Raw genomic sequence first — 21920 nt, 5'->3', positions numbered from 1 at the left:
TGGGACGTGCCCGGAACACCTCCCCAGGAAGGCGTCCAGGAGGCATCCGGAACAGATGCCCGAGCCACCTCAGCTGACCCCTCTCGATGTGGAGGAGCAGCGGCTCTACTCTGAGCTCCTCCCGAGTGACCGAGCTTCTCACCCTATCTCTAAGGGATCGCCCAGCCACCCTGCGGAGAAAGCTCATTTCAGCCGCCTGTATCCGGGATCTTGTCCTTTCGGTCATGACCCAAAGCTCATGACCATAGGTGAGAGTAGGAACGTAGATTGACTGGTAAATCGAGAGCTTTGCCTTACGGCTCAGCTCCTTCTTCACCACAACAGATCGGTACATCGACCGCATTACTGCTGAAGCTGCACCGATCCGTCTGTCAATCTCCCGTTCCATCCCTCCCTCACTCGTGAACAAAACCCCAAGATACTTAAACTCCTCCACTTGAGGAAGGATCTCTCCACCAACCTGAAGTGGGCAAGCCACCCTTTTCCGGCTGAGGACCATGGCCTCGGATTTGGAGGTGCTTATTTTCATCCCAGCCGCTTCACACTCGGCTGCAAACCGTCCCAGTGCATGCTGAAGGTCCTGGTATGAAGGGGCCAACACGACAACATCATCCGCGAAGAGCAGAGATGAAATCGTGTGGTCCCCAAATCTGACACCCTCCGGCCCCTGGCTGCGCCTAGAAATTCTGTCCATAAAAATTATGAACAGAACCGGCGACAAAGGGCAGCCCTGCCGGAGTCCAACATGCACCGGGAAGAAGTCTGACTTACTACTGGCAATGCGAACCAAGCTCCTGCTTCGGTCATACAGGGATCGGACAGCCCTTAGCAAAGGACCCCGGACCCCATATTCCCGGAGCACCCTCCACAGGCCGCCTCGGGGGACACAGTCGAATGCCTTCTCCAAATCCACAAAACACATGTGGACTGGTTGGGCAAACTCCCATGAACCCTCCAGCACCCTGTAGAGAGTATAGAGCTGGTCCAGTGTTCCACGGCCAGGACGAAAACCGCACTGTTCCTCCTGAATCCGAGGTTCCACTATCGGCCGTATTCTCCTCTCCAGTACCCTGGCATAGACTTTCCCAGGGAGGCTGAGAAGTGTGATCCCCCTATAGTTGGAACACACCCTCCGGTCCCCCTTCTTAAAAAGAGGAACCACCACCCCGGTCTGCCATCCCAGAGGCACTGTCCCCGACCGCCACGCGATGCTGCAGAGGCGTGTCAACCAAGACAGCCCCACAGCATCCAGAGACTTAAGGTATTCGGGGCGGATCTCATCCACCCCCGGTGCCTTGCCACCGAGGAGTTTCTTGACTACCTCGGTGACCTCAGCTAGGGTGATGGACGAGTCCACCTCCGAACCCTCAGCCTCTGCTTCCTCAATGGAAGACGTGACGGCGGGATTGAGGAGGTCCTCGAAGTATTCCTTCCACCGTCCGACGACATCCCCAGTCGAGGTCAACAGCCGCCCACCCCTACTGTAAACAGCATTGGTAGGGGACTGTTTCCCCTTCCTGAGGCGCCGGACAGTTTGCCAGAATTTCTTCGAGGCCAGCCGATAGTCCTTCTCCATGGCCTCACCGAACTCCTCCCAGGCCCGAGTTTTTGCCTCCACGACCACCCGGGCTGCAGTCCGCTTGGCCTGCCGGTACCTGTCAGCTGCCTCCGGAGTCCCACGAGCCAACCAGGCCCGATAGGACTCCTTCTTCAGCTTGACGGCATCCTTTACTTCCGGTGTCCACCACCGGGTTCGAGGATTGCCGCCTCGACAGGCACCGGAGACCTTACGGCCACAGCTCCGAGCAGCCGCTTCGACAATGGAGGTGGAGAACATGGTCCACTCAGACTCAATATCTCCAGCCTCCTTCGGGATCTGGTCGTAGCTCTGCCGGAGGTGAGAGTTGAAGATCTTTCTGACAGGAGATTCGGCCAAACGTTCCCAGCAAACCCTTACAGTACGCTTGGGTCTGCCGAGTCCGTCCAGCCTCCTCCCCCGCCATCGGATCCAACTCACCACCAGGTGGTGATCAGTTGACAGCTCCGCCCCTCTCTTCACCCGAGTGTCCAAGACATACGGCCGCAGGTCAGATGAAACGACCACAAAGTCGATCATCGACCTACGGCCTAGGGTGTCCTGGTGCCACGTGCACTGGTGGACACCCTTATGCTTGAACATGGTGTTCGTTATGGACAAACTGTAACTAGCACAGAAGTCCAATAACTGAACACCACTCGGGTTCAGGTCGGGGGGGCCGTTCCTCCCAATCACGCCCCTCCAGGTGTCAGGTGTCACGTGGGTAACGACAGTGGCTTGAGACGCGTCTGACCTAATTTTAGCTACGTTTGAATCTAATTCTAGCTACAATTCTTTCACCCAATTACCCTTTAAATTCTCCTTTCAACTCTCGTCACCTTAGAAACAAAATAGGAAAAGATGAGAGAAACCAATACAATATTCAATCAGAATAAAAAATGTAAAAAATGAAAATAAAATACAAAAGGACTTGAAACAATCAAGAAAAAACAACAACAACAGCAACATGGAAAATTGAAATCACACTAAGTCCAATTTAGTCCTCAACCAACAGTGTCCGTGTATATCAGGTTGCCCAATTTCAGCTTCAGTTTGATGATTCTTCCGCAATTCAGGCTTAGTCAATACAGAAAAGAAACGTGTGCACAGCCCTACAACTCAGCTCAGGATCAGCTTGAGACTGGATTAACTGGAAACAGGCTCGTAATCTCCCATTAAAATTGATAACTCTGAGAGAAGATCGGTCAGACATGGAGCAGACGATGAATCGGAGCAAAAGAAACTTGACTGGGAACCAGATGGACTTGAGAAGGGTGACGTGTCTAAACTGATCTCGCGGTGAGATGGACCTGAGAAGGGTAACTGGTCAGAACTGATCTCGCGGTGAGATGGACCTGGCTCGGTTAAGTCCCTGGAGAGGACAGATATTTGTGGCTGTAGATCTGCTGGATCTGGGTCCACTGTGTCGTCCCCGTAACAACCAAGAGCGGAAACCTTTAGAGTTTTCCATGTTCGTTGGATGAATGAGCCTTTCTTCACCCTCCTTCTTGATTGTTTTTCTAAAAAAAAGAAAAAATGGAAAAATAAATTCAATTACGCCACGCCAACTTCGGACAAAACAAAGACGACCAAATCAAATCATGGAAAGGCAATAAAACGGCAAAAAAGTGATGGACTTATAACAGCTTGTGACTGTGTCATGGGTTACAGTAGAGAATCACAAAATCATTTTCATATTAATAAATCCCTTATGTAAACGTATATGACTACAGCCCACACACAAAAATGCCTTTTCAAATGGAAGAAAACCGGATGTGTAACTATTTTCATGCACTCATTCCTAAAAAACTAAATACATTTCAAGGTTCACATTTAATTCAGTCGGATTTTCTTTTTTTCTCTAGAGCTATTAAACTGTGTACCGCAGTCAAATAAGAGAAGTAACACACAACAGTAAACTACAATCAAAATGCTCATTTCAAATCGAAATTTGATTCAAAATCGAGAATCGCTTCGAATCGCGAAGCACCAAAAGATTCCCACCGCTAGATTATAGTGAAAAATAAAATAGATGCTGAATGTTGAACACTAATAATTTAAGGGGAACAAGAATAACATAAACCGTAGACTAGAGCAAAAGTCTACAACTATAACGAAAAGAATGACAATAGACTAATAATAGACTTACCAACAGCCGGCGCTATCATAGCCCTCCATTTCCTACGGAGAAACGCACCCACATCTTTCTTCTTCTTCTTCTTTGTTTGGCTCTCAGCAAAATCTGAGGGAAGACATAATGAAGAAAGAATTCAATTGTGAGGTGAGACAACTGGAAAAGTGGGACATTTTTCAAGTATTTTCAGAGTATTTCCTCCTTAAAACTGCAGTGAACCAAAGACAGTCTCAAAAACACGGTGTGAAATCGCTGGTGTTTCTGACGTCACAAACCACCTTGTAACCAATCAGATCAACGTGTGATCGTCAACCAGTGGATCTCTGGGCTGAGTGAGTGAGTGAGTGGAGGCGGGGCTCATTTGCATATTCATAGAACCGAGCATACTAAATGAGGCAAGGGTGTCGAGTTACATTCAAACTATTTTAAGGCGTGACGGATTGTTTTTTCAAAGAAAAAAACATTTAAATATGGAATTATTTGGTGATCAAAGATGAGTTTAAAGGGATGAATTGATTGACCAGCGGGGGACTTTAATAATTAGGTACACAAGATGAACACAACACAACTCGGTTATAATGAAAGTACTGACAGTAATAATAATGACCATAGACTCACCCGGGACAGACGATGCATCGTCAGGATCGTCCTGAATAGAGTCCGGCGTCAGCTCGATACTAGAGAGACTGGACAATCCTGAGAAAGACATCAGCTCTAGATCTCGTGCCACTGCCGGCTCTGGGTCCAGGACAGATGTGCATGAGTGTTCGGGATCGTCCGGATCGGCATTAACCGGCAGCTGGACTCCAGATGGACACGGATGCACTGGTGTTGCCCAGTAAAACTCGGATGAATCCTGCTGGACATCCGTGGGATTGCAGGAGGGATATGTGGACACAAGTATATCGACCTCACTGCAGTCCAGCTTTACAGCCTTCCCGATTCTCCGTAAGAAAGCACAGATGCCTTGAAGAAAGGTAAAAACATTAACACAAGAAACCGTAAATACTGAGGCTTGACATCATGAAGAAAGAACAACATGGGAAAACAGTTAAATATGTTCGTCCCAATCATCCTAGTGCCTGATTACACACACACACACACACACACACACACACACATGCTTTCCTTTCCTCCCTTACATTTACAATTACAGCGATATACAATAGTGAACACAAGTGACGTCCGGCCCAGGAAATCTGACATCTGCACTCTTGTCTTGCATTTAAATGTTATTATAAATGTGTGTAAGATTTTGTAGTCATATTGCACAGTTAAGCTGGGAGTCGATTGTTTAATTTGTGATAATAATTCAATAAAACATAAACAATTTGGCAACATCATTTTTGTCCAGGCTGTTATATAAAGCTGAATTAAAAACACATGCAAAAACAAGAGAACCAACCAAATATTAATAATAACTTATAATGTTGTGTACCATGTGTGACCATGATCCTCTAAAGCAGGGAATAGCACACACAAGCATGTTTCAAACTAATCATAATTATTAAACATTGGATACTCAAATTATGGCTATTCTTGAAATTTGTACCCAATCCTTATTTAAATATGTTATGATGTGTCTTGGAATAAAAACTAAATCTGATTATTGGCTTCAGTTGTATTTTGATATAATATGGTGTGGTCATATATGGTAATTAATGACACTCCAGTGATAATATTCTCCAATGGTCATTTGATTTACCCTCAGCTCTTCTCTCAGGTATCGGTACAGTCCTCTGGTCTGGGGTGATGCCGCTCCAGTCACGGGAATGAAGCTTCTCCTCTTCCTCTGCCTAGGGGGACCATATTTTGATTACCAAAAACCAGGACACTCGGCCCAGCAAACAGATACTCAAAGTTTACTCAAAGATGCCTTATTAATTTCAATACATTGAAAGTAGGCTATTCCTCCTCTGTATAAATAGAAAATTGTTACATTAACAAGACACAAATTCAGATAGGCTTCTCAGAGGTTACTCAACGTTTTATTATGACAGGTTTCAAAAATAATGAAATAATGTCTCTTCTGTATTACAAAAGTAAATATATAAATAATAAATAACTGAAAGAAATACCTACAAATTGAACAAATATATATCTCTCACAAACTTGCCAAAAAGAACTAACAAAATATATTTATATCTTTAGTTTTCTTCCTCTTTATCCTGTTTTTCTTCGTTGCCCATCTATATTTTGCTGTAGAGCTGATCTTTCCCAGCAGTTTTTTGAAAACCAGGACATTTTCATCACTTTATAAAGAGCAGCCAGGAGGGCCAGGACAGGACGTGAAAACAGGACTGTTGGCCACCCTACCTTTGCCTTTGCTCTCCGAGAGTCTTGAGAAGAAGTGGACGGACGTCCATCATCTGGGCTCTGCTGGCTGTCTCTCTGCCACTCTCTCTTCCTGTCAGCCGGACCTGTGGAGACAGAAACAAACTCACAAGACAGAGATGTTACATATCCAGGAATAAGCTCATGGCTCTGAGTCCCGGTCGGGCCTGGCATCCTCCTGCAAACAAGAGCAATACAATACAAAATACAATACAATACAATGAAATACCCCACCTCAGTAATACCCCACCCAAAATACTCAGAAATACCCCAACCCCCCCCCCAAAAAATTAAAAAATAAAAATAAAATAAAAATAAACAATAATAAATAAAATAAAACTCCAAAACTCCCTCAAAAACAAGAAAAGAACAATCAAATTAAAGCGTCCTCAGAAATAATATTAAATAAAAATAAATAAAACGATGTAGCGTTAGCTAGGATATATTATCCGATCTCCTGGAATAAAAGTCTCCTCTCTCTCTGAAATCCTCCGAACAGCTTCAAAATCTCAAGTTCAGCACAAGAAAATTTTCAGCAAAAGTCTCTGAAATCGCCTCGACTCTCAACCAACCAACAGCGATCAAAGTGTTGATATTTTCATTCAAAATTCATAAGACGCGTCGCCATAGCAACTCATACTCGAATCACTCATATGCTCGCACGCGCATCCGAAGCCGCGTGCGTGAGCAGAGCGCGTGAGCTTACATCAATGACAAATAAGGTTTTCAAATGATAAAAAAAAAAAAAAAAAAAAAATTAAATTGGTTAAAACTTTACATCAAAGTAGTTGTTATCTTTATGGGGATGTTTTTTTTTTTTACTTGTTACTAAAATCTAAATTTTAAACTATGTATTTTAAGTGGTTTAACTGAGAATCATGTGACCACACCAGTCAAAATGTCATAAGGCCTACAGGATAACGTTAATGCATTTTCTAAATATTATGATATTAAAACTTTTCAAATCAATAATACTTAGGCTAATGAATATGTAAAGTGATGCAGTAAACAATATTTAGAGATCAGAAAAAAAAAATTTTTGTATTTTTTTTGTATTTCTTGTTCAAGTTCTTTACACACATTTTAACACTGCAATGTGAGTTAAAATGTAAAATGTCTGAAAAAGTTTAACAGGACTTGATTTCATGTTATTATTGTTTCCTCAACTCCATTTAGTGAAATTATGCATTTCAATGGAAAAAAACAGCGTTATCCCGTCTGACTTACGGTATATGGTATATGAAAACATATGAGATATCACATGAATTGTCATTTTTACAAAACTTACACATAATAATGTTCATAAATAATGAATGTTTGTTATGTAATGTTTTTTTTTTTTCAATGAAATTAATTAGGCTCCACTTTAAAGAAATACACAAGTGGTTTTCAGTGTGAACTGTTACACACAAACTCAGTGTGGTTTCTTCCCAGATTTGCCAAGTATACAAATACAGTTAAACCATTTTTTTCCATGTTTATGAATATCAAAACAGCACAACTTAGTTTAAGGTTTAATTTAGTTCTGAAAAGTACCTTGAACCATTTTACTGATCACTCAACATCAATATTCATAAATAATGTAAGGGTTAAAGTAGGCGACCTTCACTGATTTCACTGAACATTATTTATTTGAACAACAAATTTACAAAAGCATGTAATTGAACAATATATTTATAAAGACAATTTTTATTATTGAAGTACATTGAATCACTAAATTTCATTAAATTAACACTAAATGTTATTTTAGACAATGTCTATAGTAAATGTAATGTAACTGTAATTGAAAATTATTATGAATTAAATCATTTGCTGATATTCAACTGAACAATATTAATGATATGTTAGTATCACAATTTGAATGGAAATTATACAAATTAAAGCTGAAAATTGTATAAGAAAAACAATATAAATCAAGAAACAATATAAAATCAATATTGCTTTATGCAGAGCAAGATTATATGCTAGTTTATTACAACCCGAATTCCGGAAAAGTTGGGACATTTTTTAAATTTGAATAAAATTAAAACTATACGACTTTTAAATCACATGAGCAAATATTTTATTCACAATAGAACATAGATAATATAACAAATGTTTAAACTGAGAAATTTTACACTTTAATCCACTAAATGAGCTCATTTCAAATTTTATGCCTGCTACAGGTCTCAAAATAGTTGGGACAGGGGCAACAAATGGTTGAAAAAGCAATAAATTTAGAAAGGATTCAGGTGGGAGAACATCTATAGCAACTAAGTAAGTTAATTGATATCAGGTCTGTAACATGATTAGCTATAAAAGGGATGTCTTAGAGAGGTAGAGTCTCTCAGAAGTAAAGATGGGCAGAGGCTCTCCAATCTGTGAAAGAGTGCGTAAAAAGATTGTGGAACACTTTAAAAACAATGTTCCTCAACGTCAAATTGCAAAGGCTCTGCAAATCTCATCATCTACAGTGCACAACATCATCAAAAGATTCAGAGAAACTGGAGAAATCTCTGTGCGTAAGGGACAAGGGCGAAGACCTTTATTGGATGCCCGTGGTCTTCGGGCCCTCAGACGACACTGCATCACTCATCGGCATGATTGTGTGAATGACATTACTAAATGGGCCCAGGAATACTTCCAGAAACCACTGTCGGTAAACACAATCCGCCGTGCCATCTCCAGATGCCAACTAAAGCTCTATCATGCAAAAAGGAAGCCATATGTGAACATGGTCCAGAAGCGCTGTCGTGTCCTGTGGGCCAAGGCTCATTTAAAATGGACTATTTCAAAGTGGAAAAGTATTCTGTGGTCAGACGAGTCCAAATTTGACATTCTTGTTGGAAATCACGGACGCCGTGTCCTCCGGACAAAAGAAGAGGGAGACCTTCCATCGTGTTTTATTAGCGTTCAGTTCAAAAGCCAGCATCTCTGATGGTATGGGGGTGCATAAGTGCATACGGTATGGGCAGCTTGCATGTTTTGGAAGGCACTATGAATGCTGAAAGCTATATAAAGGTTTTAGAGCAACATATGCTCCCCTCCAGACAACGTCTATTTCAGGGAAGGCCTTGTGTTTTTCAACAGGACAATGCAAAACCACATACTGCAGCTATTACAACAGCATGGCTTCGTCGTAGAAGAGTCCGGGTTCTGAATTGGCCTGCCTGCAGTCCAGATCTTTCACCTATAGAGAATATTTGGCGCATCAATAAACGAAAAATGCGTCAAAGGCGACCACGAACACTTCAGCAGCTGGAAACCTATATAAGGCAAGAATGGGACCAAATTCCAACACCAAAACTCCAGACACTCATAAACTCGATGCCCAGACGTCTTCATACTGTTTTGAAAAGAAGAGGAGATGTTACACCATGGTAAACGTGCCCCCGTCCCAACTATTTTGAGACCTGTAGCAGGCATCAAATTTGAAATGAGCTCATTTAGTGGATAAAAGTGTACAATTTCTCAGTTTAAACATTTGTTATATTATCTATGTTCTATTGTGAATAAAATATTGGCTCATGTGATTTGAAAGTCGTATAGTTTTCATTTTATTCAAATTTAAAAAACGTCCCAACTTTTCCGGAATTCGGGTAGTAGGTTTGTGCTTGAATTGTTAAATGACTCCTTTCAGACAGAGACCAGTTGCAATTAAATGTGTACTGCAATGACATTTTGACTAAAAAGACATACTGTAACAGAATAATAAGCCCCTTTCAATATTGCAACTCCAAAAAACATTCCCAATTTAGCAAACCATGCTCATAATTCTCCAAACTTTAAATCAAGTTTTCCTGAACTTCTGAAAAAAGTTGAATAAAGTTGGGGCCAAAACCAAAAATATTTAAGCTTTTTTGACCCGATCATGTTCGCTATCGCTAAATGTTCCGAGTCTTGGCACTGTCTCGTTACTTCCGGTTTCTGGACTGGCTGCAGTAACACGCCTCTGTCCATACGGGGGCGCTCGCAGGCGGAGTGCAGAATGAATGGAGGTCTATGGAGCAATACAACTCCTTCTTTAACCTCACAAAATAACTTAGTTATTAATCTGATTTGTCTTATTTTGGGTGGGATTCACTAACTATATGTTGTTTAAAGTACATTGGAAGTATTTATTAGCAATCTTAACAAATCTGTGATCTGCAGAAAAACAATCAATAAACTTTTCTCATTTGTTGCATTTTTATTTACCTTTCAAAACTCTTTTCTAGTCACACAAAAGATCTTACTTTATTTTTTCACTCAACACCCAGCATCATACTAATGAAAGTCTTATCTGTTTTCTTCTGAATGACGAAGATGATGATGATGCCAAGGATAATCACGTTGAAACCACACTACAGTAATGTCCATGAAAGCTCAAGTCCACAAATCCAAATCTCAAATCCTCCAAGTGTCAACCTTAGTGTGGATCCAAAATCCCATACAATTCAGCTTCGGGATCCAAAACAGTGCGGAAAACCACTGAAATAAGCCACAGGGCCTCTAAACTCGCTCGCATAGTTTCAGACAAGGGTCCCACCATGAGTGACAGAAAGACAAAAGCCACAGTATGTGAAGTCCTTCTACAAAATAAATAAATACCATTAGAAAAAATACATACTCATACATCAACCAGTCAACATAAGAAAATAAACAATGCTTACTTTCGATTGAGCATCAAACTTTCAGTTTCCCAATCAGGACCATTGATTTCTAATGCATGCTTACTCCTCCATTACATGTACTCTCTACACCTGTTTTATACCTGAGAGTATTACTCCTTGATGCCCCCTCAAGGTGTGTAGTATAATTACTACAGCTCAAAAAAGAAAAGAAAACATGTAACACTCAGTGACCGTGTTGTTTATTTTATTGACTACACTATTTACATTTATTCATTTAGCAGAGGCTTTTATCCAAGCGACTTACAAATGAGAACAAAAGAGGCAGTTAAACTAAAAGTAGGACAACAATACGCAAGTGCTATTACCTTTCTCAGTTTAATTTTAGTGCAGTTTTAAAGAAGAGAAGAGAAAGTGTTAGTACTACTGAATCTGCCGAAAAAGATACGTCTTCAGCAGTTTCTTGAAAGTGGCTACTGACTCAGAAGCTCTGGTTGAGTTAGGCAGATCATTCCACCAGCAGGGAACAGTCATGGGTAAAGGTCCAAGAAACAGATTTTGTGCCTCTTTGAGATGGTACCACAAGACGACATTCGCTAGCAGAGTGCAAGTTTCTGGATGGCACATAAGTCTGAAGTAATGAGTTTAGGTAAGAGGGAGCAATGCCAGTGGTTGTTCTGTAGGCAAACGTCAGTGCCTTGAATTTAATGCGAGCGGCAACTGGCAATCAGTGCAATTTTGAGAGGAGAGGAGTGACGACGAGTGCTCTCTTTGGCTCATTAAAGACTACTCTGGCTGCAGCATTCTGGATCAATTGTACACTGTAAAAAATATTTTCAAGATTTGTTATCACAACATATTTTCTTTTGTCAAATCAACTTTATAATAATTTATTTAGTTGAGATAACTTATTATTTTGAGTTTCTGATGGTTAAATTAACTCTGTGTGTTGTACTCACACGACTGGATGACAGCAGGTGGAAATACTCGATTCAGCAGCTCTGTTTTACTTTAACACAGGCAGGAGAGCAGATGAGGATGTCGATATTAACTCTGTGTGTTGTACTCACACGACTGGATGACAGCAGGTGCAAATACTCAATTCAGCAGCTCTGTTTTACTTCAACACAGGCAGGACGACAGATGAGAATGTCAATATAACTCTTTGTGTTGTACTCACACGACTGGATGACAGCAGGTGGAAATACTCAATTCAGCAGCTCTGTTTCACTTCAACACAGGCAGGAGGACAGTGTTACATCCCTACCCCTATTTTTCTTAATTTCTTATTTCTGTTGAGAATCCTAGGATTGACTCCGCCCTGGAGGGTGTGTTTGCCCAATGAATATCAGCTGCACCTGTGGCAACCTATTTAAGGAGCTTCTGGATTTTCCACACTCTCTCTCTCATTTTTGTTTTGTAACCTTGTTTGAAGAGTGGGTTCTTGAGTTTGTGTTCTCATTTGATTTCCACCACTCCACAAACCTCATTTCCAACCATTTATTGATTTGATGTTGTGTTGATGTTTATTATTAGGGCCCAAGCCCTGAAAGGGCGAAGGCCCTATTGTTTTCCTTGGGATTATTATTCTTCTTTAGTATTATTAGGGCCCAAGCCCTGAAAGGGCGAAGGCCCTATTGTTTTCCTTGCGATTATTTTTCTTCTCTATTATTATAATAATTATTATTTTACTACCTTTTGGGCACTTTTGGGGCCCTTAACGTGCTCGAAAACTCTTGAAACTTTGCACACGGGTCAGAACCCGCGGCCATCAGAGCCGGGCTGAAGCTGGTACCTGGGCGTGGCAGGGGGGCTCGTCAGCGCCCCCTGGAACGGGGTCCGAACACTCGGTCCATAACTCAAACACGCTTGCATGTAATAATATGAAACTCGGTACACATGTTGATCTCATCGTTTCATCTATACCTCGCGCTCTTACTTTTTACCCCAGCCCAACAGGAAGTCGGCTATTGAGGTTTGTTTGTAAAACGCTCGCAATGGTATTTGAAATACTCCTCCTAGAGCTTTGATCCACATTCGACGAAACTCGGTCAGCGTGAAGTCAAGACATTGAGGATGAAAGTTTGCGAGGGGATTTTTGATATCTCGAACGGTTTGTCCGTGGCGAGGAAACGAAATCATGGCGAGAAACGTGAAACAGGAAGTGTGTTATAACTTCAGCATACATTAACTGATCTTGATGAAACTTCAGCAGTGTGCTCGCTGTAAGAGGACGATCACATGGATGTGACTATTGTGAGTAAAAGTTATAGCGCCACCAACTGGCAGCAGGAAGTGTGTCACTTTCAAAATGCTTTGAAATCACCCTTTTATTTTTACCCGATTTGCTTCAAACTTCATCTGTATAATGTAAACATACGGCAGATGTAGACCTGTGAATGGATTCTTGATATCTTTGAAACTGTTGCCGTGGCGACGCATCAAACTTTGCCCTTCTTTTAGGATGCTTTTAGGATGCTTTTGAGACCCTTAGCATGCTTCAAATTGCATGAAACTCGACAGACACATCACATTTATTAGCCAGTAGACATGTGCAAAGTTGCAGAAACGGGCGTGGTGAGGGCTCAGTAGCGCCACCTTTTGACAAAAGTGGGGTGGTTAGTTTTAACTAGAGTTACAAAAATTGGTATGTATATTGTACTCCTCGAGCCGGACAACTTTCTAATTGACACTTATTAGCTAGGACCCACAGAAACTCAGATATTTTTGTTTGAATATGGCCACTCTGAGCCTTTGGCTGGCTGGCTGGCTGTCTGTGTGTGTGTGTGTGTGCAGGGGGAGGGGGCTTAACCATTTCACTGCTGTGTGTATGACCTGCATAAAGAAAATACATTTCTCAAGCCTGGTATTTTTTAAATAAGTTTTTATTTTTATTTTTTATAAGTAAAGGCATATAACTAGTTTAATTGTAGTGAATTGACAATAGTTTTATATAATTAGTTTATTAATCAGATTAACTTGGTCAATAAACTTGGTCTGAAAATTTGGTCCATAAATCAAACACACTTGCATGTAATAATATGAAACTTGGTACACATATAGATCTCATCGTTTCATATATACTTCACACTCTTACTTTTTACCCCAGCCCAACAGGAAGTTGGCTATTTAGGGTTGTGTTTAAAACACATGCAATGTAATTTAAATTATTGCTCCTAGAGCACTGAACCAAATTCGACGAAACTCGATCAGCGTGAAGTCAAGACATTAAGGATGAAAAAGTGCCACGGGATTTTTGATATCTCGAACGGTTTGGCCGTGGCGAGGAAACGAAATTATGGCGAGAAACATGGAACAGGATGTGTGTTATAACTTCAGCATACATTAACTGATCTTGATGAAACTTCAGCAGTGTTTTCGCTGTAAGAGACCGATCACATGGATGTGACTATTGTGAGTCAAAGTTATAGCGCCACCAACTGGCAGCAGGAAGTGTGTCACTTTCAAAATGCCGTGGCAACGAAACAAACTTTAACATTATTTTTTGATGCTTTTGGGACTCTTAGCTTGCTTGAAATTGCTTGAAACTCAACAGATACATCACATTTATTAGCCAATAGACATGTGCAACTATGGCAAAAGATTAAAGTAATGTCAAAAAAGTAAACACTAAAAGCCTCATATCTTCTAAAAATGTAATTATACATCATTTGTTTCTAAATTAAATTATACAAATATTATAACTTCCCCAATTTTTCCTTTTTTTTCATTTAAGAATTGTGTTTACGTTCAAAAACAGCCAGAATTGTTGTAAAATTCATAAAAAAATAATAATCTGAGTCATACGTAGTGCTATACTGCCCTCTTGTGTTCAATATCAGGTAGGCCTATTGTGTATATTCCCACCGGTTAATCAACGTGTGACTCCGCTGGGACTTGGGAGCTTTTAAATCGCTTACTTAAAACCGAAAGTCAAAATACGGATGTCCGCACAAGACATTAATGGTGTGGAGTAGAGCGAGCATTTTAAATAAATTCCTATTAAGTAGGATTGAACTAAACAGAAAGAATGTTCACTCTGTTCTGCTGGTTCCTCGCTGGTGGATCATATGATTACTTTGTCATAATCTATGACAAAAATGCTATTATAAACCATATTAATAATAGATAATACACATTGCTCTTATTTTTGAAAAATACATTCATGAAAAACAAGATAACAAAAATCATTAAAAAAAAATATAGCCATGGCTGCTATAAAGCAACATATAATTGAAAGGCAATTAATAATCTGTCATTACGTCACTGCATTATGATATTACGGCTCCAATACGGTGCAGCACAAAGCACTTATGTGCATCCCGAGCGGAGAATGATGTGCTTGAAGCCACATGAAGTTACAGCGCATTGAGTCCGTATTGAAAAGTTCAAAGCACAAAGGAAATACATATTTATGAACAGTGTATTATACATTATCTATCTATGCAATAGTTTATTGAGCCTTTTCTTTTAAAGGTTTTAAATTTCAGTTACTGTGTGCGTGAAGAACAATTATAGTGCTCTGACTCTAGTGTTGTGATCTAACCGACAGCGTCCGACACCCGGTAGAAAGTAACACGATTAAGTTACAGCAATAAAGTCCAGCAAGAAAAAGTTTCTTCATTCGAAAATATAGACCTTTAGACCTTTATCTTAAAGATCCAGTATAATAGGATTAACATTGAATCATTGAAGATCGTTTCATCATTGACTGTAACCGAATGTGACGTGCTGTTTGAATGCTGAATGGAGAATGACTGACAGGCGCAGAGAGGGAAAAGTTTGTGTTCTTGAATTTAATGACTTAAATATTAATTTCTATATCACATAATAGCTTCAGAACACTAATAATACAGTACACAAAAACTTTATGGTACTTTAGAAAGTTTTTGTGCCTTTGTGCCTAACAGAATAGTATATGCACAATATAGAATTTGAATCAGCCTCGTCAAAGATGGCAGTGTCAGAGCCGATACCGATCCTGAGTATCTAATCGGCGCACTTCTTTTCAACAGTCAAATTGAAATTGAAATTGCTTGAAACTCAACAGATACATCACATTTATTAGCCAGTAGACGTGCAAAGTTTCAGAAACGGGCAATGTGCAAGGACTAAATAGCGCCACCTTTTGACAAAAGTGGGGTTGTTAGTTTTATCTACAGTTACAAAAATCGGTATATACATTGTACTCCTCAAGCCGGACAACTTTCTAATACATAGTCATTAGCTCGGACCAAGAGGAAGTCAGATATTTTGGTTTGAATATGGTGAGCCTCTCTCTGAGCCTACGTCCCTGTATGGCAAGCCCTTTTAACATTTAAAAGCTAAGTTTGCCTGTCCGGAATTAACATTGTAGATATCAACAACGTCTTTCTGTCTATTCGTAATTACATTTTGGATAGTTTGTATTATCATTTAAGACATCTGTAACATAATTGTGACTAGTCGAAATGACAGAGTATGGCAAGCCGTTTTAACATTTAATCATAAAAGGGCCAAAGCCTTCGGCACCGCTACCCGGGTGCCTTTAGGTAACTAAAGGAACCGGGGTTGCGGTGCCACCGGCTTGGGCCCGCCATCGCTGCTCGCAGCTATATTTATTATTTTGCTACCTTTTGGGCACTTTTGGGGCCCTTAACGTGCTCGAAAACTCTTGAAACTTTGCACACGGGTCAGAACCCGCGGCCATCAGAGCCGGGCTGAAGATGGTACCCGGGCGTGGCAGGGCAGCTCGTCAGCGCCCCCTGGAACGGGGTCCGAACACTTGGTCCATAACTCAAACACGCTTGTATGTAATAATATGAAACTCGGTACACACGTTGATCTCATCGTTTCATCTATACCTCGCGCTCTTACTTTTTACCCCAGCCCAACAGGAATTTGGCTATTGAGGTTTGTTTGTAAAACGCTCGCAATGGAATGTCAAATACTCCTCCTAGAGCTTTGATCCACATTCGACGAAACTCGGTCAGCGTGAAGTCAAGACATTGAGGATGAAAGTTTGCGAGGGGATTTTTTATATCTCGAACGGTTTGTCCGTGGCGAGGAAACGAAATCATGGCGAGAAACGTAAAACAGGAAGTGTGTTATAACTTCAGCATACATTAACTGATCTTGATGAAACTTCAGCAGTGTGTTCGCTGTAAGAGGACGATCACATGGATGTGACTATTGTGAGTCAAAGTTATAGCGCCACCAACTGGCAGCAGGAAGTGTGTCACTTTCAAAATGCTTAGATATCACCCTTTTATTTTTACCCGATTTGCTTCAAACTTCATATGTATAATGTAAACATACGGCAGATGTAGACCTGTGAATGGATTCTTGATATCTTTGAAACTGTTGCCGTGGCGACGCATCAAACTTTACCCTTCTTTTAGGATGCTTTTAGGATGCTTTTGAGACCCTTAGCATGCTTCAAATTGCATGAAACTCGACAGACACATCACATTTATTAGCCAGTAGACATGTGCAAAGTTGCAGAAACGGGCGTGGTAAGGGCTCAGTAGCGCCACCTTTTGACAAAAGTGGGGTGGTTAGTTTTAACTAGAGTTACAAAAATTGGTATGTATATTGTACTCCTCGAGCCGGACAACTTTCTAATTGACACTTATTAGCTAGGACCCACAGAAAGTCAGATATTCTTGTTTGAATATGGCCACTCTGAGCCTACATGTCTCTGTGTCTTTGGCTGGCTGGCTGGCTGTCTGTGTGTGTGTGTGTGTGTGTGTGCAGGGGGAGGGGGCTTAACCATTTCACTGCTGTGTGTATGACCTGCATAAAGAAAATACATTTCTCAAGCCTGGTATTTTTTAAATAAGTTTTTATTTTTATTTTTTTTAAGTAAAGGCATATAACTAGTTTAATTGTAGTGAATTGACAATAGTTTTATATAATTAGTTTATTAATCAGATTAACTTGGTCAATAAACTTGGTCTGAAAATTTGGTCCATAAATCAAACACACTTGCATGTAATAATATGAAACTTGGTACACATATAGATCTCATCGTTTCATATATACTTCACACTCTTACTTTTTACCCCAGCCCAACAGGAAGTTGGCTATTTAGGGTTGTGTTTAAAACACATGCAATGGAATTTAAATTATTGCTCCTAGAGCACAGAACCAAATTCGACTAAAACTCGATCAGCGTGAAGTCAAGACATTAAGGATGAAAAAGTGCCACGGGATTTTTTATATCTCGAACGTTTTGGCCGTGGCGAGGAAACGAAATTATGGCGAGAATCATTGAACAGGATGTGTGTTATAACTTCAGCATACATTAACTGATCTTGATGAAACTTCAGCAGTGTTTTCGCTGTAAGAGACCGATCACATGGATGTGACTATTGTGAGTCAAAGTTATAGCGCCACCAACTGGCAGCAGGAAGTGTGTCACTTTCAAAATGCTTTGAAATCACTCTCTTATTTTTAACCGATTTGCTTTAAACTTCATCTGTATAATGTAAATACACGGCAGATGTAGACCTGTGAATGAATTTTTGATATCTTTGATACTGTTGCCGTGGCAACGAAACAAACTTTAACATTATTTTTTTATGCTTTTGGGACTCTTAGCATGCTTGAAATTGCTTGAAACTCAACAGATACATCACATTTATTAGCCAATAGACATGTGCAACTATGGCAAACGATTAAAGTAATGTCAAAAAAGTAAACACTAAAAGCCTCATATCTTCTAAAAATGTAATTATACATCATTTGTTTCTAAATTAAATTATACAAATATTATAACTTCCCCAATTTTTCCTTTTTTTTTCATTTAAGAATTGTGTTTACGTTCAAAAACAGCCAGAATTGTTGTAAAATTCATAAAAAAATAATAATCTGAGTCATACGTAGTGCTATACTGCCCTCTTGTGTTCAATATCAGGTAGACCTATTGTGTATATTCCCACCGGTTAATCAACGTGTGACTCCGCTGGGACTTGGGAGCTTTTAAATCGCTTACTTAAAACCGAAAGTCGAGATACGGATGTCCGCACAAGACATTAATGGTGTGGAGTAGAGCGAGCATTTTAAATAAATTCCTATTAAGTAGGATTGAACTAAACAGAAAGAATGTTCACTCTGTTCTGCTGGTTCCTCGCTGGTGGATCATATGATTACTTTGTCATAATCTATGACAAAAATGCTATTATAAACCATATTAATAATAGATAATACACATTGCTCTTATTTTTGAAAAATACATTCATGAAAAACAAGATAACAAAAATCATAAAAAAAAAATATAGCCATGGCTGCTATAAAGCAACATATAATTGAAAGGCAATTAATAATCTGTCATTACGTCACTGCATTATGATATTACGGCTCCAATACGGTGCAGCACAAAGCACTTATGTGCATCCCGAGCGGAGAATGATGTGCTTGAAGCCACATGAAGTTACAGCGCATTGAGTCCGTATTGAAAAGTTCAAAGCACAAAGGAAATACATATTTATGAACAGTGTATTATACATTATCTATCTATGCAATAGTTTATTGAGCCTTTTCTTTTAAAGGTTTTAAATTTCAGTTACTGTGTGCGTGAAGAACAATTATAGTGCTCTGACTCTAGTGTTGTGATCTAACCGACAGCGTCCGACACCCGGTAGAAAGTAACACGATTAAGTTACAGCAATAAAGTCCAGCAAGAAAAAGTTTCTTCATTCGAAAATATAGACCTTTAGACCTTTATCTTAAAGATCCAGTATAATAGGATTAACATTGAATCATTGAAGATCGTTTCATCATTGACTGTAACCGAATGTGACGTGCTGTTTGAATGCTGAATGGAGAATGACTGACAGGCGCAGAGAGGGAAAAGTTTGTGTTCTTGAATTTAATGACTTAAATATTAATTTCTATATCACATAATAGCTTCAGAACACTAATAATACAGTACACAAAAACTTTATGGTACTTTAGAAAGTTTTTGTGCCTTTGTGCCTAACAGAATAGTATATATGCACAATATAGAATTTGAATCAGCCTCGTCAAAGATGGCAGTGTCAGAGCCGATACCGATCCTGAGTATCTAATCGGCGCACTTCTTTTCAACAGTCAAATTGAAATTGAAATTGCTTGAAACTCAACAGATACATCACATTTATTAGCCAGTAGACATGTGCAAAGTTTCAGAAACGGGCAATGTGCAAGGACTAAATAGCGCCACCTTTTGACAAAAGTGGGGTTGTTAGTTTTATCTACAGTTACAAAAATCGGTATATACATTGTACTCCTCAAGCCGGACAACTTTCTAATACATAGTCATTAGCTCGGACCAAGAGGAAGTCAGATATTTTGGTTTGAATATGGTGAGCCTCTCTCTGAGCCTACGTCCCTGTATGGCAAGCCCTTTTAACATTTAAAAGCTAAGTTTGCCTGTCCGGAATTAACATTGTAGATATCAACAACGTCTTTCTGTCTATTCGTAATTACATTTTGGATAGTTTGTATTATCATTTAAGACATCTGTAACATAATTGTGACTAGTCGAAATGACAGAGTATGGCAAGCCGTTTTAACATTTAATCATAAAAGGGCCAAAGCCTTCGGCACCGCTACCCGGGTGCCTTTAGGTAACTAAAGGAACCGGGGTTGCGGTGCCACCGGCTTGGGCCCGCCATCGCTGCTCGCAGCTATATATATATATTTTTTTTTTAGGGCCCAAGCCCTGAAAGGGCGAAGGCCCTATTGTTTTCCTTAGGATTATTATTATTAGGGCCCAAGCCCTGAAAGGGCGAAGGCCCTATTGTTTTCCTAAGGATTATTAGGGCCCAAGCCCTGAAAGGGCGAAGGCCCTATTGTTTTCCTTGGGATTATTTTTCTTTACTATTATTATTATTATTATAATAATTATTATTTTACTACCTTTTGGGCACTTTTGGGGCCCTTAACGTGCTCGAAAACTCTTGAAACTTTGCACACGGGTCAGAACCCGCGGCCATCAGAGCCGGGCTGAAGATGGTACCCGGGCGTGGCAGGGCAGCTCGTCAGCGCCCCCTGGAACGGGGTCCGAACACTTGGTCCATAACTCAAACACGCTTGTATGTAATAATATGAAACTCGGTACACACGTTGATCTCATCGTTTCATCTATACCTCGCGCTCTTACTTTTTACCCCAGCCCAACAGGAATTTGGCTATTGAGGTTTGTTTGTAAAACGCTCGCAATGGAATGTCAAATACTCCTCCTAGAGCTTTGATCTACATTCGACGAAACTCGGTCAGCATGAAGTCAAGACATTGAGGATGAAAGTTTGCGAGGGGATTTTTGATATCTCGAACGGTTTGTCCGTGGCGAGGAAACGAAATCATGGCGAGAAACGTGAAACAGGAAGTGTGTTATAACTTCAGCATACATTAACTGATCTTGATGAAACTTCAGCAGTGTGTTCGCTGTAAGAGGACGATCACATGGATGTGACTATTGTGAGTCAAAGTTATAGCGCCACCAACTGGCAGCAGGAAGTGTGTCACTTTCAAAATGCTTAGATATCACCCTTTTATTTTTACCCGATTTGCTTCAAACTTCATATGTATAATGTAAACATACGGCAGATGTAGACCTGTGAATGGATTCTTGATATCTTTGAAACTGTTGCCGTGGCGACGCATCAAACTTTACCCTTCTTTTAGGATGCTTTTAGGATGCTTTTGAGACTCTTAGCATGCTTCAAATTGCATGAAACTCGACAGACACATCACATTTATTAGCCAGTAGACATGTGCAAAGTTGCAGAAACGGGCGTGGTGAGGGCTCAGTAGCGCCACCTTTTGACAAAAGTGGGGTGGTTAGTTTTAACTAGAGTTACAAAAATTGGTATGTATATTGTACTCCTCGAGCCGGACAACTTTCTAATTGACACTTATTAGCTAGGACCCACAGAAACTCAGATATTTTTGTTTGAATATGGCCACTCTGAGCCTTTGGCTGGCTGGCTGGCTGTCTGTGTGTGTGTGTGTGTGTGCAGGGGGAGGGGGCTTAACCATTTCACTGCTGTGTGTATGACCTGCATAAAGAAAATACATTTCTCAAGCCTGGTATTTTTTAAATAAGTTTTTATTTTTATTTTTTATAAGTAAAGGCATATAACTAGTTTAATTGTAGTGAATTGACAATAGTTTTATATAATTAGTTTATTAATCAGATTAACTTGGTCAATAAACTTGGTCTGAAAATTTGGTCCATAAATCAAACACACTTGCATGTAATAATATGAAACTTGGTACACATATAGATCTCATCGTTTCATATATACTTCACACTCTTACT

General features: G+C 40.1%; 1 protein-coding gene across 1 annotated transcript; it reads right to left on the bottom strand.

The window, feature by feature from the left end:
- Positions 1-2316: 2316 nt before the first annotated feature.
- LOC120492149 (uncharacterized) lies at positions 2317-6276 on the bottom strand. The gene is made up of 5 exons (XM_089119361.1): positions 6027-6276; positions 5416-5506; positions 4329-4676; positions 3726-3818; positions 2317-3096 (listed from the first exon to the last, which is right to left on the bottom strand). Exons 1-5 carry the CDS (start codon positions 6216-6218, stop codon positions 2723-2725), a joined length of 1098 nt encoding a protein of 365 aa, XP_088975487.1. The 5' UTR covers positions 6219-6276; the 3' UTR covers positions 2317-2722.
- Positions 6277-21920: the final 15644 nt, after the last annotated feature.

This window comes from Pimephales promelas, chromosome 14 (genome assembly GCF_988280905.1).
Source record: "Pimephales promelas chromosome 14, fPimPro1.hap1.1, whole genome shotgun sequence".
NCBI classification, from domain to species: Eukaryota; Metazoa; Chordata; class Actinopteri; order Cypriniformes; family Leuciscidae; genus Pimephales; species Pimephales promelas.
The sequence above is the reverse complement of the archived record's forward strand: the minus strand, read 5'-3'. Positions and strand labels throughout refer to the sequence as shown.

Coding starts and splice junctions, on each gene's coding strand:
- LOC120492149 (XM_089119361.1), bottom strand. CDS start 6,218: ATGCCAGGCCCGACCGGGACTCAGAGCCATGAGCTTATTCCTGGATAT. Junction 4,677..5,415: donor ACCTGAGAGAAGAGCTGAGG/GTAAATCAAATG, acceptor CCTTTCTTCAAG/GCATCTGTGCTTTCTTACGG. Junction 3,097..3,725: donor TATGATAGCGCCGGCTGTTG/GTAAGTCTATTA, acceptor TCTTTTTTTTAG/AAAAACAATCAAGAAGGAGG.